This window comes from Martes martes (assembly GCF_963455335.1).
Source record: "Martes martes genome assembly, chromosome: 2".
Classification (NCBI taxonomy): domain Eukaryota; kingdom Metazoa; phylum Chordata; class Mammalia; order Carnivora; family Mustelidae; genus Martes; species Martes martes.
The window spans coordinates 1384970-1409703 of NC_137889.1; the positions used below are offsets into that span (position 1 = coordinate 1384970).

Here is a 24734-nt window from a genome sequence, read left to right on the forward strand (position 1 = left end):
GAATATGTATTTTGGAAGGCATTGCACTTGTGTTTACTGCTGTAATTTCCTGACGTGTTGGTGAGTGCTGCGACCCCCAAACACCTCGGTCTATCCTACAGAGTCTGACACAGAGGGACGGGTCTGTGTCCTGAGGACAGTTCGTTATTTTAGGCTGAGTGTTTGTACTGGAGGATAAGATCACCCTTTTGCTCATGATTATTTGTGCCTGAAAGCAGATATAACAGAGTTGTCATCAAAGTAAAGGTTTAGTTATTAGATTAGGTGATAAAATACACCGTTTATTTCAGCTAAGTCGATTGTGTTGAGCCGTACACAGCCATGAGAATGTGCAATGTGTTCACGTGCCTGTGACAGAGAACGTCATTTTACTAAAATGTATGAAGTATTTGCTGAGGTAGGTTCTCTGCAATGACATTTGCTCAGATGCGGGGTTGGCTGGCCGAGTACCGAGAGGCCCGCTGTGTCCATGGGGCAGGTGGACAGTGGCAGTCGGCACCCCGTCCCTCCAGCCACTGGGGTAAAGTCTGCAGCCATGCACCGAGACCCCTTAGTAACGGCCTCTCTCTCTTCTGTTTGCAGAGTCCCAGTGCACCCTCTGCGGGGAGCCGGAAGGTGAGTGTGCTGCCTCTCGTGGGCACGATGGGGGCACTGGGGGGACGATGGCGGTAGGCGGGTCCGAGTGCGCGTTCTTTGTGGTGTTTGATGGAAAGCGGGTAAAACCATCCGTGTGGTGTGCACGGTGAGCTTTAGGCAAGATGGGATCATCGCTAAAAGAAAATTGAATCACAACCAAATTACAACCCTTTCCTTTTTGTTTTGGATTTAGAAATTTTAATCAGGTTGCTCCAGGTAATAAATGGTGACATTAAAAATATGTATTTCTTGGCTTTAAATATATTAGTCAAAGTGCTGACAGACCTTGTATGAAATAAGACCTCGGAAAACCATCCTGTATTATTAATGTGTAAATCCGAGGGACATAGCAGGAAGCATGCTGGTCGTCAGTGACATTAGACAACGCACGGTAGCTCAGAATCCGTGTGTCTGAGATACTGTGAGAAGTAGAGCTTCTGAATGATTTAACTATATTCCAGAGTGGTGAGAGCCAAAATCTGTCCTATTTCTCAGAGTCACAATAGGGAAGATGAGGGCATGTGGTTAGGACGTAACCTCCATTAACGGGGGCTCTGAATTCATCTGAGTTTTGATGTCGGCATCCAAGCAACCAGCTCCTGGCCTCGCCCCAATGGGAAGTGATGGTTTCTGGAGGAAACCATCCCAGGATGCCCGAATGTGAATGGCTAGTGTGTGCACCGTGCCATGCGGATGTCATCGCATTCCCTCAGAGATCTGTACCCATAAGATGAGAGAGAAGGTGACTATTGGGGTGACCTAGACATTCCATCAAACACTGTTGCTTGCACTGTGGGTGACTAAGTCCTCGCCTTCTCACTGTGATGTGTGCGGACCGCACCGTGCATTGATACGGCCACGGCAAAGCGCAGTCACTTGCACCGTGCGGGCTGTAGGAGAGCCGAGACCCTGGGTTTCCCAGGGTCTGGGAGTGGAGGCCGCTGGGAGGGCTTGCAGCAGCCTCCTGACCCGGAGGGTTTGGGGTGCTCGCGGAGTTCTCCAGCCTGTGTGTGTCCTCCGGGCATTGGGGCATCTTGTTCTTTATTGTTGTGGCATCTTCCGTGTCTGTCGCACACCGGGACGGTGCACCTCCCGTGCTGCTGTCCTGTGCAGTTGTCTCTGCTGTGCCTACACGTGCTTTCTGCTGGAGTCTTCAGTGCGCTCGGGTCCCGGAGAAACGCCAGAGCCCCCTGCCTTGTGCCTGAACCCCATGGCGTCCCGCTTTCCCGCCTGCCTGTTCACAAGTGTGTGCTGTCTGCAGAGCGTGTGTGTGTCGTGTGGAGTCTGGGTCTTAACTGTCTGCTGCTCCGCGCCGTCCTGAGAGGGCAGATGAGGTTCCAACAAATCAGTATGGCCTGTGCGGTTGAGTGAGGCTATGGGATGAATCGAGGTGGTGTTACCTGGGGAGTTCTCGCTCAGGGACAGGTGTTCGTATGTTCCTGCAGGCACACCCGTGGTGGGACCCCCGCCACTGACCTCCATCCACGCAGGGGCAGGGCTGCATGCCCCCACCCCTGGGAGCACCCCCAACCCAGGTCCTGAGGCCCCAGCCCCACCCTGTCAGATGTCATCCCTGCATCCGCCTGTCCTGGATAGTGGCCAGCGCGGCCCTCAGTGACCTGCTCTTGCTCAGCGTCCGCATCCCAGAGAATCAGCCCCACACCAAAGGTGGCAAAATGTCAGAGAAGAGGGAGGAGCGGTGCCCCTCCTTGTTCCGGGGGAGACCAAGATGCAGACATGTACAGCACGCCTTACTCAGGCAGAAACTGTCCTGGCTGTCCACGCCGAGGAGCCCGTGGGGGTCGGGGAGGCCGAGGCCGTGTTTGCAGGCCATCCCTTCCCCCCCTTGGTCTGAGGCTCTGCGGCCAGCCCAGTGCTTTCAGATATGCAAGTGTTGTTGCTCCAAATCAGAGGAAGGCAGGAAAAATTTGATGGCTTGGTCTCAGCTGGGCTTTATTTTTTGAAAAGCACTACCATGAATATTCATACATTTTTAAATCATTTAAGTAATTAGTCTAAGTGAGAGCTGCCTGGGTGCAGTGAGTGGAATCTGAAATCAGTTTTTTGTTCAGTAATTTCTCCATCACTTAACTCATAAAGGCCGCGGCACAGGAAGGATCAGAGCCGGAGGCCGGCGCACAAGGCAGGCTCAGATCCCCGTGCCTTGTGCTCATTCCGTCCGCAAGGTTAAGGCATCAACTCATTAAGCTTCTCTCTCTCTTGTCAGAAAGCTGTTAACAGTCTTTCTCTGCTAAACCAGTGAAGTGGGAAACACCTATTTGCATTTTAATGATTCGTTCTCTTGGAGGGAGCTAGGTCTTCGGGTACAGACTGAATAATTAGCATTGTCTCCGATGATAATATCCGTCAAGCCGCGAGCGGAGGAGCAGAGTTTATGGGGTGCTGGAGACCTCAGCGTGCTTGGAGCCAGGACCCTGCAGACGTGTGGCGTGTTTTGCAGAGAACGTGAATGTGTAATTGCACCGGATGTGTAGACGGCGCTTTCCGTGTGTGGGTTTGCTGACGCTTTCCACCTTGCATGGGTTTTGACATCTGGACGACCATGATTTTGAGAGAAAAACGTTTAATAGAGTTTGTGGCTACTTACTGGTGTCTTTCTTCCCCCTAAGAATGTACAGACGATACCTCTGAAGGGGGCAGGGCTCCAGGGGGAAGAGCTTGTTGCTCAGACTCACTCCCCGGCCAGTGGCAGGGACGCACTCAGCAGAGTGCTCTGCCAGCCTGGAGATTAGAAAAACCAACAGTTGAAAATCTACTAAGAGCCTCTTGTTCTAATGGTTTGCTACAGGACTTCGCGCGAGACTGTCTCAGTGTGTATCGTGTTCTTTGTGGTTCTTGTCTTCCAGACGATACTGTCTAGCGACAAGATCACTTAGCTAGTTTATCTTGACACTGCAAGGCTCTTGGGAGGTTTCACGTGTATCAATTTAATACAGGAAAATAATTTAAGAGTATATGAACCTTTTCAAACTTTATTGGCAGGTACATGACAGCACTTGCTTTTTAAGCAGACCACAGGGAGTGTTATGGTAGAACCACAGATGTCAGTTCATGGATATGCCTATTTGTGTACATTTTTATGGTTTGATTTGCCCTCCCAGCAAATAGATTTTCTAATGTGGGAAGACAGATGGTGGTGCCTGGAAGGTTTAGGAAAACTTATTTGAGATCCCCTACAATGCAATAACAATGTCTTACATCTATGCGATTTAACCCAATTAAAACGAAGGAATAAAATAAGCTATTATAATATAAATTTGCTACAAAAGAGTAATGCTACAAAAATGTTAGGATGGATTTTAGCGTGAAAGTTTTTTGTGATAGATGCCTGGAGATTATAACTTCAGAAGAAATAGTCTATTTATGAAGGCATCAACATATATTGGGGGTATTTGGGAAATGTTATTTGTTGAAATTCTGATGGCAAAACAAAATTCGGGCTCAAAAAAAAATCACAAAAAGGTCAAGATAAGAGACTTTCATTTTAAATCTATTTTGGTTTGGTTTTGGTTTTTCCTTTGATCATTCTGGACACAAGTTGCATACTGCTCTTAGAGTTTGGGGCAGACACTACAAACAGAAGGAACCCCAGCTACCTCTTCTCTTCCTCACTCACAAGTGAGAAGAAAAGTGGCAAATGTTTCCTGTATTTACTAACATTGTGTTCCTGATTTTTTTAATACAACTTTTGAAGATTTTCCTCACAAATGAGTCTAAACGAGGTACAACTTCCACACTGTTTCTCTCCTTCACTGAGTAGGTGCCATCCTGAGATGTTAAGATCTCTCAGCCGCTGGGGAAGTATGGGAAGGCTGCTTTTTCAAAGCCGGGGCGTATTGGGTTTGGGAAGAAGCCTTTCGGCCCCACCTCTGCTCTCACAGAAGCAGAGGGCGTCAGTGCCTCACCTCCAGCTGCTGCCCCCTCTTGTTGGGAGATCAGACCTTGTTAATTACATGCTTTGGATAAAAATGGTCTTTTCTGTTTGCTATTCTTGGAGGTTTGTGGTAGATAACCAGCATTTATTAAGTTCTCAACATGTGCCAGGCACTCTAGAAAAAATTAGTGTTGCTTAGGAACTGAAGAATCCAGCCGGCTTTTGAGAGAAAACAGAGTTCCATTCCAGCCAGTCTGTCTTCTGGGACCTTAGAATGGTTGGTGTTTTCATACGAATCAGAAAATATTGTGGAGGATACAAGAAGGAAACTGTTGGGTCTTAAAAGACCAGGCTGGAGGCGTCCAAAGGTTGTGTTCCTCCCGCTGTGACGTCACGAAACTGCTGCATGTCACGGCTGCTTTGGGTGCAAACCCGAGCTTGAGTGATGGGAAGGCAATCCTCCAGGTTCCCAGAACGAAGACTTTCAAACCAGAGGAGAGGCAAGACTTAAGGCCACAATGGCCTCTGAAACTTGAAACCCAGAAGGGGACACAGGGATGGTGTGAAGTGGGGACACTCGGGCAGGTGTGGGATGTGGGAGCCCCTGCACCTGTGGGAGGCGCTGGGACTCTGCCCCTGGAATGAAACCCAGAATCTCTGCATGTTTCCCCATATGTGAGAAAAAAATTAGAAAGCACTGAGCAAGAAAGTTAAAGGAAGCTCGTTACATTGCCAGGGGCATGGGTAGAATATAAAGTCACCAGCAAGAAATGCACACTAGAGGCACGGGTGTGAGATCTGAGCTCCCAGCACCTGTGTGTTGTGGAGGGACCATGCGGTAAAATGAATGTGAAAATGGTTCCCAAATCAGTTAGGGCACTATCAGAACCCAAGGGCTGCGGCAGACTCAAAATCACACATTATCTACAGAATCTCTGACTATGTCGGACTCCCCCTTTCCTAAAACAGGCAATAAAAGATTATAACCCATAGAAAGACATTTCAAGGGGATGAGAATGTGTGGCAGAAGAATAAGCGAGCACTAGAAATGGTGCCTTGCGCAGGTGCTGGGCGCGTTGGCATTACTGCCTTGGTGTTTAAAAGGAAAAGAAGCCATAATGAAATAACTATCTTGTATGATAAAAAGACAGATTAAAAAACAAACAGCATATCCAAAGCCAAGAAATGTCATCTAAATTCATGACTGTGTCCATCCACCATAAAGCAGAGTAGACAGAGCCGAACAGAGAATGAGCAAACCAGAAGACAGCTATGAGGATATTACCCAGAGTTTTGCATCAAAATCCCAAGGGTGATACGAGACATGAATGAGAAAGCATGGGGGACGGCCCATGCCAACACAAGTCTGTGTTTGCAGATAAGTGACACTGCAGGAGACAGAGGACAGGCATGGCTTGGAGGGAAGGGCTGAGAATTTTTTTTTTTTTTTAGAACTGAAGAAATTTGTTGTGCCTTTTTAATCTAAAGACTCCTGATGCTAAAACTAAGTAAATAAAAAGACAGGCACATCCAATTAAATGAAACTGTGGAATATAAGAGACAAATAATCTTAAATATCCCCAAAGGGAATGTGCAGATTATTTACACTGCAGTGACTCCCAGAGGCATCTCCTCGTCGACACAGGTGCCAGACGGCTTCGGAATAACACCTCAAAGTCGCTGAGAAGATGCGGGGTGGTGGGAGGGTTAGGTAAGAAACAGCATGTGTTCAGTGTAAGGTGGGGTAAAAGAGAAGGAGAGGGAGAGACAGAGACAGAAAAAGGCTCAGATAACACAAAATATAGTATGGAAACGCCCTCAGGATCTTTATAGATAAATAAAGTCACTACTTAGTGAAAAAAGAATACTGACTTTAAGAAGCTAAAGCCACCATCTTCTTGAGAATAGACTTGCAGTATGGAAAGCAAGAAAATAACCAGGATTGCAGGGAGAAACTGACATATCTCAGAGCCCACTACAAAACCCCTTATCTCCATGCACAGGGTCCTGCTGGGTGAGCCGGTCACAGCACGCGGGGGCAGAGGACTGTCAGAGCGGCTCCTTGGGGCAGGGCATCCTGGACGGGAGCACTGCCTGCCGTCTGCTGTGGGACTCTGGCCGAGTTCCCAAAGTCTACCTGCTCGCTTGGCCACAGTTCTTTTATACGTGTGGCTTACGTGGCATTCCAGCAGGTGCTTACACAAACAACCTGAGATTTATTAGAAATATTTGTAGAAATCTGGACCCTTTTGGTTTCAAGATGGGCACAGATTCACTTGGACCGTGTTCTCTTGGCGGGGAGGGTGTGAAGCAAGAAGGAGGTTCTCTGTTCTTCCCTTCCCGGGGTCCCCAAAAGAGAACCCAGCCTCCTTGCTCAGCATTTATAGCCAGCTGGGAACATCTGCTCCCAGAGCCCCTGTCAGATTGTATTGTTCCCTGTTTTCAATGCTGGCAGCGCCCCTCCCGGCCCACCACCCGCACCCCACATTCAGTCTTTTTTTTTTTTTAAAGATTTTATTTATTTATTTGACAGACAGAGATCACAAGTAGTAGGCTGAGAGGCAGACAGAGAGAGAGGAGGAAGCAGGCTCCCCGCTGAGCAGAGAGCCTGATGCGGGACTTGATCCCAGGACCCTGGGATCATGACCTGAGCCGAAGGCAGAGGCTTTAACCCACTGAGCCACCCAGGTGCCCCCACATTCAGTCTTTTGTAAACACCACACCTTCCCTTCTTGCCCACATGTAGCCACAGGTCACACATGCCCCCCCTGTTTGGGTCTCCATCTGAGAACTTAGGACTCTGTGAGTATGTTCTGGACTTAGAAGGATTTACTGCAGTGTGATGGGCACAGGAAAGGGGGTAGTGCATGGGGACCACATATGTGTGTGTGCCTGTGTATGTGTGTACATATGCACATGTCTCTCTCTGTGTGTGCATGTACACATATGTGCCCGTGAGTGTATGTGTGCGTGTCTGCGTGTCAGTATATTTGTGTGTGTACATGCACGTGCATACCTGTGTATGTGTGTATGCGCGTGTCTCTGCGTATGTGTGTATGTACACATATGTGTCTGTGTGTCTGTGCCTGTATATGTGTGCGTACCTGTGTGTGCATGTCTACGTATTTATGTGTGTCTCTGTGTATGTGTGTAGGGCACATATACCTCTCTGTGTTGTCATATACATATGTGTGCATGCATATGCCTATACACGTACACATGTGTTTTGTTTTTTTTTCATGTGTATCTGTATCGTGTGTGTCTGTAGTGTGTCTGTGTGTCTGTGCATGTGTGTGTGTACGTGTATGTGTGTGTGTGTGTGTGTGTGTGTGTGTGTGTGTGTGGTGAACACAGAAGGGACACCAGGAGTGGCTTACATTTGTTATCTCAGCAAACGTTAGCGTTTGCACGGCTGGGAGCAGAGCGGACATGTAATACTTTTTATTAAAAATAGGAAGTCCAAGAATAGACTTGCAGAGTCAGCTCAAGCCCAGCTGCTCATGAGCCCTGTGACCTCCCATCAGAGACCCTGTGTCACACCTTGTTCTGCACTCCTCCCGCATTCTTCCCCCATGGATGGAGCGCGAGGTTCTTCAGGCCTGCGGTGGGACACCATGAGCCGAGGGGCTGTGTCGTCCTCGTCTTCGTACCCGGGGTCAGCCAGCCCTGTACCCGTCACAGCTGTGTGTTTCTGAGCCAGATGCATAAAACTCACCATCCAGATATCTGGTGTCATCACCAACAAAGGCAGTTTTGTCAGCCACACTTAGAATTGGGTATGAGGCCACAGCCACTGAGCATGACAAAGCCGAGCGAGGATGGGGATGAGTTGCGTGGACCACCTGGTGTCTGAGACGCGGTCACAATTATGCATTCGTGCAGAATGATATAAAACGCACAAGTAAACCCTAATTTGCACATTTCAGATTTTTGGATTATCCAGTGTCTGAGATTCAGGCATTCAGCTAGCATGAAAGCGGTTTTACCTCAATAATGTGCTCAGGGAGTAAATAAAGGCTCTGGGTGTCTGGCTGCGAGCCGTTTCAATACCAGGTTTGAGATTTAGTGTGTGTAGGTAAAGTACCATCTGTTCTCTTGTTGCTGAACCCGCACCTGTTTGCCGCACCCTGAAGCCTATTCGGGAGATGAAAGGACGAATGGAGAAAGGAAGGTATGCGGTTGAGTACGTAGAGGAAGAGGAAACCAGAGTTCCTCCTGGAATTCATAACAAGCTCCTTTTCAGTACCGAGAGAGGGCTAACGAGAGGAATTGTGCATGAGGACAGCATCTGACATTGATCTTCCGGGTTCGATGTTGTGATGCTCCAACATCAGCCATCAGCCACGCTGTCTGGTGAGGTGGGCGTGAAACGCCCCAGACGTGATGTCTTTGGGCTGATGTGCCTCGAATTACGTATCCCAGAGAGAATCGTCCTACCTCCTGACGCTGCGGGAAGGTAGAGATGCCAAGGGCTTCTATTTCTTGGTAACGAAGTGTCTACCCAGAAGTTCAGTGATCTCAGCTCATGACTGATTTTCCTTGAGTTCTAATCCTGTGCTCTAGGCTCCCCTCTGGCACACGTGGTAGAGATGCTTTGGGGAGGTGTCTTCTGCACTGGCGGGTACCAGCACGTCCTAGGGACAAGGAAGCCTCTCTCTGTCTGGGGGAGTGAGTGCCCAGGGCCGATGGCCCATGTAGACCTGCCCTGCTCCTGGTTGGGGGGTGACCCACAGAGCCGCAGCGGGGCCCTGCCGTGGGCCTGAGAGTGGTCTAAGGTTCAGCACAGTTGGGGCTTCCAAGGAAACCCACGTTCCCCATTCTTCTGCCCTGCTGCTGGCTCCCTTCCTGATGAGGAGGGCGTCTGTCCGCAGTGTTTCCCAGAGAAGGGGACCTGAGCCCCAGGTTAAGACAGTGACCTCCCTCATCCACCCTCCAGTGCTGTAGTCCATACGTTGGACTGGGTTTTAGATATTATATGTCTTTTTAAGTGGCTGAAAGAAAGGAGATACTGTTTTCACCGAAAGCCCTTATTATGAGGAGTGATTTGTATTCACAATTTTGCTTTTTCTGATTGTGGCATCTCGTTAGCAATGTAAAGAGTCATAGATGCTTGGGGTTTTCACAGCATTGACCTTCATGGGCTGGCCTCGGAGGGGAATGTCGGGCACATAATTTGCGGGTGGGCCCCACACCCAGTCTTGCTCTCCGGTGCCCAGCGTGGACGGTGGATCTGGAAGTCAGCGCAGGTGTGTGAGGGCCTGCAGAGAGGGGGTGGGGCTCTCAGAGCAGGAGGGAACCCATGGCAGAGCGGGCAGGGCTCTTGGACCCACAAAAGCAAACTGGATTTAGGGCCCTTTTCTCTAACAAAATAAAAATAAAAATAAATGACCCATAGTTGTCTCTTCATGGGGCTGTTGAGAGGCTCCCGTGGAAGAAATGGCAAATCTTAAAATCTGTGTTTCTGGGCCAGGGAAAGGTTGCGGGAAAGGCCTCCGCTATTAACGTGCGATAGACAGCGGACTTTTCCCCTGGCCTGTTACATCCCCACGGAGCCCCCATTCCACAGCCTCCCCCCCCCCACTTCGACAGGCCGCTTTGCCCTCAGAGCTCAGCTTGCAGCTGACCATGAAACGAAGCTGTCCCCCGTGGAACAGGGGTTGTTTTATAGCTTGGAAATCAGGGGGGCTTGTCTCAGCGAGATGGGAGACGGGGTGCGGGCCCCTCGGGTGGATGCCGCAGAGTGGTTTCAGTCCGCACAAGTCGGGCTGCCTGGAACATAGCTCTCTGAGCTGGAACGGACAGAGAGGTGGGACACGCCTTCGGCCACTTCAATGTGCGTGATAACGGATCGTCACAACTGTGTTAACAATTGAGATACAAAATCACTGGCTTTGCTTTAGAAAACAGTTTTGAAATACACGTCTTCTGTCTAGACTTTCTTATATCCAAGGTTGCCGAGTTTCTGGGGAGAAACAGACGCTCTGAGTCCGGTAGGAAGGGACGTGGGCCAGGAATCAGAAGCCAGTATCCCAGCATTTACGATTCATCAGAGAAGCGAACCCTGTGGGCCCAGGGTTCTCACCTCCGACTGTCCACACACAGGCAGATGCCAACACCGAGGGCTTTGCGTGAAGAGGCTGGGCTTTTCTGGGTACCATGCATGTGCCTGAGTTTGGTTTCCATGGCACTGTGCGTCGTTGACCTATTGTTCAGTGAGACTCACATTTTTAGATGTGGGGCAAAGAAGGCTGATGGAAACTGACTTTTCGTGTTGTAATGGGGGATGACCCACTTCCTGGGACTCCAGCTCACGCCCCTCCCCCGCACCTTCATGAAGTCCGTGGTACTTAATTTTGGCAGAATAACTATTCCCGGAGTAAACGGTAGCAAGTTATCAATTAAATGAACCAGTGATAAATGTACAAATGAAATGTGTGAAAATGTTTAAAAAGACCATAAGTTAAGAATACAAAATTAGAACTCAATGGCTCTCTCCTTGTAGGACCTGTTGGTCTTGAGCAAATCACGTAACTTCACTGAAACAAAGTCCTCATCTACAAAATGGGTACAATGGTGCCCTCATTTCAAGGCAGTCTTGAAAATGACCGTGTCTGGCATGGTGCCCGGTCCAGGGTAGGGACGCGGGCGCGTGTTGTATTTCACTGCTCATGTCTCTGCTCAGTTGTTGTCTCTCGGTCTCTGGTTTTCCATCAGGCGTTATTCTAGGTGTGGGGGAGGTGCAGGGATGTGCATCTAAGAAAATCCGAGCACTGAAACAGCAGTTGTGACAAGTGGCTGTATCGTCGCGATGCTGATGATCAGTGATATCATATGAACAGTGGTTCTCCGGGGCAGTCAGACTTGATGTATGAATGATTTCTAGATGGGGCTGCCTCGGCTCATAAGGCGAGGAGACACTTTGGGGTAAGAAGACAGGAGTCTTGGGAGAAGTAGCCATCAGCTTTCTCCTCTGCACTCTGACAGTCCCCCATCCCCCGTGGAAAGGCAGAGCCCTCCCCTGGTGGCTGCGTCGCGGCACCTGCTGTGTCTGCGGGAGTGCCCGCCGTGTGGTAGAAGTGCAGACGCCTGTTATCTTTCCGTCGGGCTCCGGCTCTGCTGACCGGCTGGCGGACTCATAGGGAACGGTGCAGAGCAGAAACTTGCCAGATTTGTTACCCTGGTCTGTTGAAGACCAGAGAGAGGAGCAGAGGCTCTCTGCACACGCGTGGGCCTTCCGTCAGTCCCCGCGCCACTGCCATCGTGAGTGCTTGAGTTGGGGGTGAGGGATAAGGTGACAGAAGGAAGACCTATAGGGTCACGGTTTGTCTTAAACAAGGGCTCAGTGACTCCCTAGTAAGATGGAAATTTCATTTGGGTCCTTGTGGGAGTGATTCGGTGCGAATTCTTAGGAATATGATGAAGAGTAGTCCTTAGAGAAACAAAGTCAGCCAACAAGGAGGAGCGTGCCCAAGCGCTGACAGCAGTTCCACGGTGGTGCCTGGCCCGGCTCTTCTAATGCACGCGCTGCTGAGTGCTCCTGAGTAATAAAATTAGAATTGTGTTATTATTCTCCATCTTCACAAATTCTAAAATAGTTATTTAGGTACCATGAAGCAGAATTAGGACAGTTAACGTAATGACAGAAGCGGTGGGAACACCCCCATTTAAGAGCTGAAACGTGAACCGACAGCTCTGCCATCCGCCTGTGTTTTCAGGATTTGGCCATTGAAGCCCTAAGGTCACGTAGGTGACTATCTGGAGAGGGTCTGGCGTGGAGGGCAGTGAGCCAGGGGACGAGGGCTTTCAGACCAGTGATGTCTCATGGAGAAAGAAAGGCACACACTGCATATAAATCCCATAGCATTTAAAAAAATATTTTATTTATTTATTTGACAGAGAGAGAGATAGCGGGAGAGGGAACACAAGCAGGGGGAGTGGGAGAGGGGGAAGCAGGCTCCTCACTGAGCAGGGAGCCCGATGCGGGGCTCGATCCCAGACCCTGGGATCGTGGCCTGAGCTGAATGCAGACGCTCAACCCACTGAGCCCCGCCAGGCGCCCCTCCCATAACATTTTTCACTTTGTGTTCTGGTAACGTCAGAGAGGAAGCAAGTGATTTCATTTGTGGGAAGGACTAACCAAATGTCAAGCCCTGACCATGGGAGAGGCATCTGGACTCAATGACCGGCTGGACCTGAAGGAGGACAAGGCTCAGGAACCATGGTGTTGAGGTGTGCAGGGTCTCTGGCGCTCAGGTCGGGGGCGACTTCTCATGTCATCCTGTGGATTTTCTCCTGCATCTCCTTAAGACAGACCAGGAGCCGTCGGTCTATGACTACCCCACAACTCGGTGCAGAACTTTCGGAAGTGTCCTTCTGTGCTTTACGGGCAAAAGGATACACCATTTTCGTCAATTTGTCATGGTGGTTTAGGACCACAAGAGGGTGAAAAGAACAGCTCCCCTGCTGTTGGAAGCAGCTATAGTTTGTGACTACTTCGTGCTGTGGTCGTGTCTGCCTCAGATCCATGACAAAACCCACCTGGCCCCGGGACGTGACCTTGGTTCTTCTGAATTCCTGATTAGAGTCGAGGCTTACGATGGGACTCAGTAGATGATAGCTCCAGAGCGCTGCCCGGGGCCGCGTGTGGAAGGGACTTGTTGCCGACCTGGGTTGTGAGACAGGCCTGCACGCCAGCCACCGACACTGATTAGCCCCGGGCGCGGAGTGACAGGGCAGCAGCGGGAGGCCCCTTGGACCGTGTAGTCAGGAGACGTCACGGCCACCATCCTGCCAAGTGCTTCGTGGTGATGGTGTGCAGGATCTTGGATGGGCACCTGTCTGGCAGGAACAGGGGCATTCTTAGCACCTTGCTGAGGTGGGCACCTTGCTCGTCTGGTCTTACGGCTCTACGTGTACCTGCTACCTCTTGGCTAGGTTTACACCGAGAGGGAGGACTAGCAGCATCCCGCCACAGCCGGCTGTGGGTGCCGATGGGCACCATGGGGCAGGAACAGGGGCATTCTGGAAGGCGTGCTAGCTCTACACAGATGCTGAGTTTGCTGCCTGAGAGTGTTGGTCTGGACTTGAATCTAACCCAAATTCTGCAGCCAATGTGAAGGCGCCCCCTGAGAAGCTGTTTTTGAGGAACTGGGATGGACACTGGGTGTTAAATGCTGATAAGCTCATCATAGAATCCCCGTGACAGGGGTGGGGTTCTGTCCGAGGGCGGCGGCTGGCATGTCCGTGATGTGTTCCCTGGTGGGAGCCCTCTGGGCACGTCCTGATGAGTACCTTGTGTGAGGCCACGAGGCCGCTCTGACTCTGGACAGCTGGTGTGTGCGTATCAGTGACCTTCTGATGCAGACATCAGCCCGGAGCCCGAGCCATTCCAGAACACCTTCCCACGTGTGAACGTCCCGTCCGTTCAGAGAACCGCTGCGGCGTCTCAGCACGGCAGCCTTGTTCACCACGTCTCAGGCTGCCCTGAGTTCTACATTTATGGAGAGCATACTTTTAAACTATATTTTAATTTAAGTAGGAGATGAGGTTAAAAGCAACCTGTTCATCCCCGAATGTTAAGTGTCCTGGAATGAAGACACACACACAGACACATGCACACGTGTGAGCACAGCCATTGACTAGCGTCTGTAAGAACATGAAACATACAGTGAGGTCTTTGATTGAGTTTCTGAGGCAGCTGTTTTTATTTCTGTATTTTTAAATAATGACCAAGCTCAGTTCAAAGTAAGAGTTTACAGCAAACACCCAGGAGAAGACCAGAGAACTCCCTAGCTCTTAATTCAGTGACTTAGAGAAGCTCCGTATTTCTTTAATTTCTTCACTAGGACACTTCTATCAGGGACTCTCCGTGAGTCCTTTGTGAGGCAGCAGTGGTAGTGGATCAGCCGAGGCCGGCCGCTCCCGGCTGCACCACGGTCGGAATGCCCGTCTGTCTGGTTTGCCGCCGTCCCCGTCCACTTCTTATCTTCTCCCTCTCACACGGTCCGCAGAGACTGGGTCTGGGTCTGGGGGCATCTGACTACAACTGTAGGCTCTCGTAGCATCCCGATCACACAGATGCAGCTCTGGTCTCATATGCACTTAGGTAACTGGATTGTGATCTTATTGGGGGGAGCCCTTAAAGATCATGGTCCAAATCCCTCAGTTTGCACTAAGTAAATGGGCTCAGAAAGGCAAGGAGCCAACTACAGGTCGCGGTGCTGGGTCACAGAGCAGAGAGAACCAAACACACAAACACACTTTGTAGCTTGAGGCACAGCATTCAGGTTAAAAGAAGGACGACCGGATGAGGGGCTGGCGCTCCGAGGCCGAGGGGAGAGGTGCACACGGCACACTCGCGGGGTGCCTGGATGGTGGTGCTGAGGCGAAGGGCCAGGATTCGCTGCCCCATCAGAGGTCAAGTCCTGATGCTGCGGAAGTCATAGGAGCATCATTTTCATGAGAACGGAATAAGGTTTCCTTCTCTGGTATTTGTGGGGACACGGAGCCAAAAAGAACACACGAAAGCTCTGCCGATAGTAAGTTCACAAGGAAAAGGTCAGCATACGTGCCTGCTGTTTTGGGTCTTCTGGGCCTTTGTCCACAATCCAAAAAGAGGAGAACACAGGAAATTCCATGTAAAATAAGGATTTCTGGAGAACTCTGTAAGAACTAAAAGAAGATACAATTTTGGTAAAAAATCAACATTACTCGTTAGAAGCGTTCATCAATTTAGATTAGTCTTTATGGACGCTAGTTTTTTAAAAAAAATTTCTGATCACTATACTTCGACCTGTTACGAAAGAGAACAGTGCTGTGTAACTGAGGGAAAGGAAAGCAGGAGCCGTCCATCACCCGCCCGTCCCGGGGACCCAGTGCACGGCCACCAGCTCTGCGTGGCTGTGTTCTCAGACTTACTTGACTCGCGGACCAGCGACCATCCACTGTAGGGTTCCTGGAATGTTGCATCTCTTTGTAACAGCTTCTAAGAAACATCACCCAACCAGTATTTCGCCCCCCCAACACGAGGAGGAGTGATAGTTCAGCATCAGAGCTCGGGGCTGACGCGTGGCTTCATGTGGAGCTGTGACGGGCCACATGACGGCTCATGGGCCACGTCTCTGCGAGCCTGCAGTCCTCTGCTTTGGCGTCCCGAGAAGGAGGGATACTGAGGTCACATCGCCGTGACTCCTCACTTTGCTGTGTGAGCTGTTGACACACGTTGGCCCTTTATTCTGCCCTGGACGTGTTTCTCTTGCTGATGCAGGTGCGGGCCACGTGCCCGAGGACCGGGAGCCCGAAGGTTGTGTTGCTGATGCTTGGCTTTCTGCTCTCTGTCCCCTTCCACAGAAGCGTGCCCTCACACCCCTGAGCAAGGCCACGTTACTGACAGAACAAAGCCCATCACTGACATCTCATGGCACAAGTTTGTTGTGTTACTTCAACTGCAGTGTTTATGACAAACAAAACATGTTTGGATTCTTTAATTGATACATTTTTCTCTCAGCAAAAATTATTTGTGCACCTTGGGTTAGAAGACAGCATTATGGTTGATCTCCTGAAGGTGAATAAAAATGAAGCCTTCGTTTCACAGCTTTCCACTTTGTAGCAGCGCCTTCAGGAACGTCCTCGGCAACAAGTAGGTGTGTTTGCTTATGGAGTCGTACCACATGTCCTTCAGCGTTACCTGCGTTTTTGCTCAGCTAAGAATTGTGTACTCTATTCCATAACATTAAATGTGCTTCTGAATTTTCTTTTCTAAATTTATTGGATTAATCCCCTTTTAGTGGAAATTTAAGCTGTTTCTAATCTTTTTAGTAATATAAATTATACCTTCATGAATATACTCATAGCTTTATCTGTAAGCTCATTCATGATTATTTCCTTAGGGCAAATTCTAGAAATCATAGAAATGCAATTGTTAATTCAAAGTGTGGTTGATTTCTTAGTGAAGTTTTGGGACACAGGAGTGATTTATATCATATGCTTCCTTTCTGTCCTGAAGGGGAAGATGCATCTGGGAAAATACGGCCACTTTGCAAAATGTTTAGAAGCTCTATTTATTATTATTATTATTATTTCACAGATATCTAGACACCTGTTTTCTTTAGACTTTATACTAAGCACTAGGGATACAGAAAGTAATAGAGCAGAGAGATTTTGTAGGGAGAAATCAATATATCAAGAAACATATAAAACAAGTATATACTGTTATAGGTTTTTAGTGTCCAAAGGGAATGGCCAGTTTTATCAGGAAGCAGGTAGATTATAAAAAATGATTACAAGAGAGATGAATCTTGACCCTAGTGGTGAAGGGTATCCAAGTGTTGCCTGGTAGATGAATAGCATGAGGACCTTCCAGGCAGGTGCAGGTGTGGCAAAGTTCAGGGGCAGGAACCAGCAGACCTAACTCACAGGGGTCACATCAGATCAGTGGCCAGGGTCCATTTGCTCCCAACCCTGGTCCCCTGCCTCAATTCATTTAAGGTGAGCCTCTCCCCAACCCGTCAGAGCTGATAATATAGAAGCAAAGTCAAACAGAGATGTGTTGTGGATTGTAAAACCTTGTGTTAGAAAAATTCTCTTGAATCTCAGTTAATTGAACGTGGTTCTGGATGGGGTGTTGGGAGGTTACGAGGTTGCCTGCAGAACAAACCAATGATGACTCATAATTAATCTTAATCAATAGTCATTTCTAATGGCGTCTTCCAGTTCCAGAATGCGGGAGATGTGATCTTTCTGACACAGGGACAAGACACAGGCAGAGCAGGTGCACAGGAGAGAGAAGGGTAGTGTTCTAGTTCTTTCTCTGCCACCAAAGTGTGGAATAACCTTGGACGAGACCCTTAGTCCTTGGGGCTCTCTATGTATTTACATCCAGAAGTAAAAAAGAGATGTGCCCTCTTTGAGCCCTCTGGTTCTGTGACAGAGAGCAGAGGCATGCGGCATGGTCCTTGGCTGCAAAGAGCTAAGTTCTCAAGCCTCCACTGTCCAGGTCCCATTTGCATAATCCTGAACATAGTCAATACTCAATTATTTCCCTCCTTGTCGGCTGAAGGAATAATTGCCAGGAAGAAAAAATGAATTCCAATTCAATTAAATCCCTTTGCTAACTTGAAGAAAGCAGAAAAAGATCCTCATACCATTTTATTTGCTTACTAGTGCTGTCAGTATCTTGATGAATCTTTAAAGTTCAGGCTTTAATAAAATTCAGGCTTTAATAAAAATGATATATTTCTTGAGTCAAATCATATGTTTATTGAAGAAAAGAGATCCCTGAGTAGCTGATTGTGTTTCGGGAAGAAAAGCTTCATCTTACTCTCTCCCCAGTCACTGGTCCGGCTGTCCGGTGTTGCATTTTGTGCACGTGCGGTTTTAACATCGGGTGGATGTATCATGTGTTGGAGATCCGTTTGACAGCAAGAGGCTCAGTCTTTCATTTGATTTAAACACGAGCTCCTTTCAGTCTTCCCAGAGGAGATCTGTTAATGCAGAAACGTCCTTCACATCGATAAACCCATGACCACCACGCAGAAGTGATGTCTTCCTTTTCACACTGGGGACAAGAACAGACAGAAAATTAACAGTTGTGAAGAAGTAAACTTTATTTACCACGGGGGATCAATTTTAACTACAGACATTTGCAAAACAAGCCCAAAAGCAAAACTAAACGAGCAGGTCTACATCTGACGGGAGACTTCCATGTAGCAAAGGAAAACCTCCACCCAGAGACGAGGCCACCTGAAGAGAGGGAGAAAACACGTAAAACCTTCTCTCGGATACAGGGCTGGCACCCGAGATGTGTGAAGAATCTATACAGCTCAGCAGCAAAAGAACCGAACAATCCAGTTTGAAAAATGAGCCAGGACCCGCATAGACTTTTTTTTTCCCCCCAAAGGAGACATCCAGATGGCCAACAGACACATGGAAAACTGCTCCCCATCACTCGGCATCAGGGAAATACAAATCAAAACCACCATGAGATCCCACCTCACACCAGTCAGAATGGCTAAAATTACAAGTCAGGAAATGACAGGTGCTGGCGAGGATGCGGAGAGAGGGGAACCCTCCTACACTGTTGGTGGGGATGCAAGCTGCTGCAGCCACTCTGGAAAACAGCATGGAGGTTCCTCAGAAAGTTGAAAATAGAGCTACCCTACCGCCCAGCAGTTTTATTTCTGGGTATTTATCCAAGCAAATGAAAACACTAACTTTTGAAAAGATGTCTGCACCCCATGTTCACGGCAGCATTATTTATGGCAGGCCAGACACAAAAGCCACGTAAGTGTCTGTTGTCAGATGAATGGATAAAGATGTTTTATATGCATGTATAATACACACAAGTAGATATAAAATATATACAGAATATGACTCAGCCATAATGAAGAAGGAAATCCTGCCATTGTGACAACACGGATGGACCCTGGGGGCATTACACGGAGTGGCCTGAGTCGAGAATGACCAGTGCCACATGATACCAGTTACACATGGACTCTGAGAAAGACTCGCAGATGGAGAGTAGGTGGTGGTTATCGGGGGCTGGGGGGGGGGAAATGGGGAGACCTTGGTCAGAGAGCACAAACTTCCAGTTTTAAGATGAGCAGGTCCTAGGGGCCCCCTGTACAGCATGGCGATTGCGGCTTATGATGCAGCATTACATACTTGAAAGTTGCTAAGAACGCAGATTTTTTAAAACCTTCCTCTTGATTTTTAAATTTTTTAACATTTAGTTAATTAACATAAAATATATTCTTATTTTCAGAGGTAGAGGTCTGTGATCATCAGTCTTATATAACACCCAGTGCGCATTATTAGGTGCCCTCCTTAATGCCCGTCACCCAGTTACCCCATCCCCCCACCCCCCAGCGACCCTCAGTTTGTTTCCTGTGATTAAGAGTCTCTCATGGTTTCTCTCCCTCCCTGATTGCAGGTTGTTTTATTTCCCTCCCTTCCCCTATGATCCTCTGCCTTGTTTCTCAAATTCCTCATACGAGAGATCATGTGATAATTGTCTTTCTCTGATTGGCTTATTTCGCTCAGCATAATACTCTCTAGTTCTATCCACGTTGTTGCAAATGGCAAGATTTCATTTCTTTTGATGGCTGCATAGTATTCCGTTGTGTATATACACCACATCTTCTTTATCCATTCATCTGTTGATGGACATCTAGGTTCTCTCCATAGTTTGGCAATTGTGGACACTGCTGATATAAACATTCAGGTGCACGTGACCCGTTGGATCACTACATTTGTATCTTTAGGGTAAATACCCTAAAGTAGTGCCATTGCTGGGTTGTACAACCATTGCTAGGTTGTATTTTCAACTTTCTGAGGAGCCTTCATGCTGTTTTCCAGAGTGGCTGCACCAGCTTGCATTCCCACCAACAGTGTAGGAAGGTTCCCCTAAGAAAGTAGATCTTAAATGTTCTCATCACAAAAAGAAAACAAGCCAGCTGGGAGGCAGTGAGTAAGGTGGTGATTGTGCAGCACATGCATACCTCTCGTTGCTGTGCACACCTGGAACCGAGACGGGTTATATGTCGGCCACATCCCAGTAAAGCTGGAAAATAGGTACTTTTCTAAGTGGGACTTGCACACAATTACAGAAAAGAGAGATGTGACATGGCTGTGGTTTGACAGTCGGACTGTAGTCATCTTAAATTCAAAGTTCTCTATCTCGAAAGCCCTTTGTGAAAACAACCTCAGAGTCCTTTGATTATTTTGATGCGAGGGTTTGTCAACTCAGTGATTCTGTGCTGTAGAAGGTTCCTCAATGGAGTTTCAATTCATAAAGTCTTATACCCGCTGCTGATGAAGATCTGTGCTTTTGTCTGCGTGAGCACATGGCACACAGACACAAGGGCCGCCCTAACTGAATTCATCAGACAGTAGGAAAAGGGGACATTTTGAAAACCCTGAATCAGAGAGAAGCCGAGTCCTAACCGGGGATATTAGCTTTTAATTGCTGCATTTAAAAAAATTACCTGAAACAAGTGCCCTAAGAGGATGCCCATTTTGTATGTCACAGTTCCTGGGTCAGGGGTCTGGGTGCAGCAGAGCTGAATCTCCACGAGGCGACTGTCAGTGTGTCAGCCGAGGCTGCATTCCATGGCTGCCGTGTCCTCGAAGCCCTCACTGGAGCCAGAGAACCTGGATGTCACCTAGCAGGGTGACATCTTTCCTCGTAAAATGGCCCAGGCCCAGGAGTGACGGCATGGGCTTGCTTACAGCCAAGTCACAGCCCCTGCCCACATGCAGGGGGTTCCCAGAGAGGCCCAAACACCAGGCTGTGGGGACCCCAGAGGCCACCTAGGGTCTGTCCACCACACCAGCGTCAAGACACAGCATGAACAAAAACTTGTCTCCCTGGAGCAGCATAGGGTTGGGGGACAGGGATGGGCAGGGAGGGCTAGGTGTTCCTGACTCCTCTGTACACGAATCTTCCTTCTGATTCCACAGCCTGCATGATTCCTCTTGTTCAGCTGGGATAGTCGCTCACTCACTGCTTCAGACGCCTCTGGGGTTTCCTCTCCATTGGCCAGTTCTACAGGTCAGATCTCCTTGAGGTCTGCTGCTCGCGACGGGAGCCAGCCATGCACTCAGCCTGCAGTCTGTCTACTCTCCTGTCCCTCCCATCTCTTCCCTTGCGATTAAGGGCGACCCATGAATATTTAGTTGGGGAAAATCAAAACACCTGCCTGTGTCACGGTATTTATTTATTTATATCCCTTTAGTTAACAGATATTGATTTTCCCTGCATTTAAAAGCAAAAACAAAACAAAACAAAATGAGCCCCAATCTACATGTGTAGAAAGGAAAGGATTTAATAGTAGGACTTAAGAGCAGGTGGTATTTAGGGAGTATGTAAAGGAAGGAGGGTTGACTGTAGCTCAAAGATTAAAGAAAACAACCGTCAAGGGAAAAGAGACACTTGACGTGTGTGTTGAAGGAGGAGGATTTTGTTCTGTTGAGAAGGGACGGGAACCGTGGAGCTTATTCCTGAGTCATGGACACGGAGGAGAGGAGAGGAGAGGACCCGAGTGTGGTCCTTCCTGACATACCAGCTGTGGGTGACAGGGACAGAGGGGGAAGCATGAGACGCCGTCGTGTCTGTGGATGTCCCCTGCAGTGTGAATAGCCTTCAGTGGCACCCTGGGGGCATCCTGGAGGACATTCTTGGGGCTCGGGGCCGTACGATTCTGTTCAGAATTCGGTGTTTGGTTGTCTGAGGAACGAGTCCCTCGACTGTGTCAGAAGCCATCAGGGGAGCTTGGGTTTGGAGTCACGGAACCCTAGAGATGCTCCGTGACCCAGGGCAGGAGGTGGCCTTGCTGAGCTCTCTCTGTAACATTGGGACAGTAGCAGTACCCAGCTCAGAGTGTCGTCAGGGTTCCATGTGACTGTGTGTGTAAAGGTCTCATCGTGATGCCCAACACAGAGTAAGAGGTCAAATATACAGAAATAGAAAACGTTTTTCCAGCTGGTCACCCCACTGTGACGGCTGAGCAGTGCTGACTTAGCAGCCTCAGTGAGCACACACTTGCTCTCAGATTTGGGGTTTGAGCCACGATGCCTCTGTCCCCTCATTTATGGCAACTGCAGGTTCTCGATCGGCTTTTCCTGTCATCGTGACCATGATGTGGTTCCTCGTCCTTTAGACTCCCCAGACAGCTTCAGGCCAGGTGCTCAGGAACTGCTGTCACGCGGTCCCAGCCCTCCTGGCCCCGGGATGGGTGGCCACATGCCAACCGCCAGCAGCCGGCAGGGCCCAGGGCAGACCACAGCGCTGAGCCGGCATCGGGGAACTGAGGCACCTTCCAGGGCTGAGCGGCTCTGAGCTCTACCTGTTGTCACCCTTGGGCGAGACTGCAGCACGCCATGTGCTTATCTCGAAACCCATGGCCCTACAGAGGCAGGAGCCCCCTCCCCAAGCTGTCCCCTGGCTCTGGTTGCCAGAAGGGGTCCCAGAGGCCCAGGAGGTGTCCTCTTTCTGTCACTCTTTTCTTTGCTCTGCTCTGGGAGAAACCTGAGATTGACACAAGAGGGTCCCAGGAAGCTTTGGACAGGTCAGGATCAGCACCGGTTACCCCGGGCCTATCGTCCTTCCATTTCTTTCTTTCTTTTTTTAAATTACATTCAGTTAACATAGAGAGCATCAGTACAGTAGTTTCCGAGGCAGAGGTCGGTGATTCATCAGTTGCGTAGAACACCCGTGCTCATCACATCACGTGGCCTCCTTCGTGCCCGTCACCCCGTTACCCAATCCCCTAACCCACCTCCCCTTCATCCTTCCGTTTCCTTTTCCAGAGTCCCAGACTTTGCATGAACCACATGATTCTTTAGGTGTAACATAATTATTTTAATTTATAGAATGCAAGTTATTTTAAAATAAAATATAAATGTAATTTCCTTTGCTTTACTGAAACCATGAATTACTTCCGTGGTTGCAAAAGGCAGTTTACTTCATCCCTGATGCTGTTTTGCTTTGTTCTAATTTCTAGTTTCCCGGTCAGCATTTTTTTTTAACTCCGTTAAGTGACAGTGATGATGCTGATAAAATTCTTAGATTATTCAACTTTTTTTTTTTTTAAGTAACAAATTCTCTTTATACCTAATAATCATTGTGAAAATGCCCATACACGGTGGTCTTCTCATTCTGATTCTGGGACTCTATTTATGAAAATAAGTAAAACTTTAGCAAAAGCTTCCAAGCCAACTTCTTGTGCAACTTTATTTATACAAGCACACGATTGGAAGCACCTGTAAGTCTGGCGGGAAGAGGTGCTCTTGAAGCCTGTGTCTCCCCTGGGATGAAATCTTCATGGCCTGTCAGTTCATGTGTCATGACCTTTCCAACAGTGTGGGGAGCCACACAGTGCACGCCTGTGTGCAGGGCCTCAGGGTCATCCACAGATAAAGCACAGAGATGGAAAGAGTGTTTATCTATATAACAGAACTCCAGGAGATTTCGTCCTCATTTTTCATAAATTCTAAACTTTCTGTAGCTGGTTTGTGGCTTTTTTGGTAACAGGCAATATTATTTAAAGTCTGCCGTTGCCTAGTCCTCAGACCAGTGGGCGAGACTACGCACATTGTGAAATCGGTGGCTTTTTCAGTTAAGTAGTTAAGTGCACTTTCCCTGGGACAAATGGCTTCATGGTGGCTAGGGGTCATTTTCTAAATTGCTTCAAAGAAGCCCATTAAAATGAGCCTATCCGTATAAGGAGGCCCAGCACCAGAAGATTGTGCCCATGATGGTGCTGGTCTCTGTACCAGCACAAAGAAGGGATTTGCTCCAGGAGGAAATGACTGCTCTCACACAAGTGAAGGATCCTCAACTGACCCATTTTTTGTGTCCTTTCATTTCACCCCTTTTAGCCAAAAAGTCTTCTCTGTCCCTCTTTGTTCTTGACCTTCCTCATTTCCATTAATCTCTGTTTGCATAACTCCCTGCACCAAATTCCCAGGACTTAATGACCTGCAAATGGCTTTATTTATCTTGCTTTTGGTGTTTTGCCAAAATGTTGCCACAGTTTTATATGGCACAGAGTCTACCAGATAAGGCCATTTCCACCTGAAATTTAAGCACGAGAACTTGTATTTTTGAAGTAGACATTTGTTCTGTTTCATCGATCACATTCTCAATGTCTTCCATAGTGGAATAAGAGTAGAATAGACAAAGTATTGTTAGTTGAAATTTCTGGGTATCTGCCATCTGATGTCTCAGTATTCATAGTTGGATAACAGTTTGTACATTTATTTTTAAACAATGTTTCATGATTTTATTTTTCTCAGTGCTTCCAATCCCATTTAGAAAAGACACTAACGAATGAATGTAACATTGTGTCTTTAGAGTAGCTTGAAGAAGATACTTGGGAAGAACATGCTTGCAAGTAAAAGTTGTCCTAGAGATGATGCAAGAGACACTCGGGCTGGTGGCACTCATGTCTGCTGTCCTGGTGCTAAGGGACAATAAAAGCCGACCGTCCAGTTACACGGACAATGAGACACAGCTTTCTGAGGACATAATTCAGCTGATCCCTACAAAAAGTACTACTTTTTTAAATGGAAAAGATAGCTGGGACCCAGGGACTTTTTTAAAGAAGTGAGACTCTATAAAGGCACCTTAATTACTCCCATTTTTGACTTATCTACTCACATTTTCCTTTTCTAATGTGTCAGCAAACACTGTAGGTAGAAGTCA

General features: G+C 48.3%; 1 protein-coding gene across 1 annotated transcript in view; it reads left to right on the forward strand.

The window, feature by feature from the left end:
* The window catches only part of DLGAP2 (DLG associated protein 2), a gene marked incomplete at its 3' end in the record, with an annotated part of 768810 nt that overhangs the window by 410158 nt on the left and 333918 nt on the right, over window positions 1–24734 (forward strand). The window contains exon 4 of the mRNA XM_080794969.1: window positions 583–615. Coding sequence (XP_080651095.1) covers window positions 583–615 — 33 coding nt within the window. The remainder of the gene's footprint in view (window positions 1–582; window positions 616–24734) is intronic.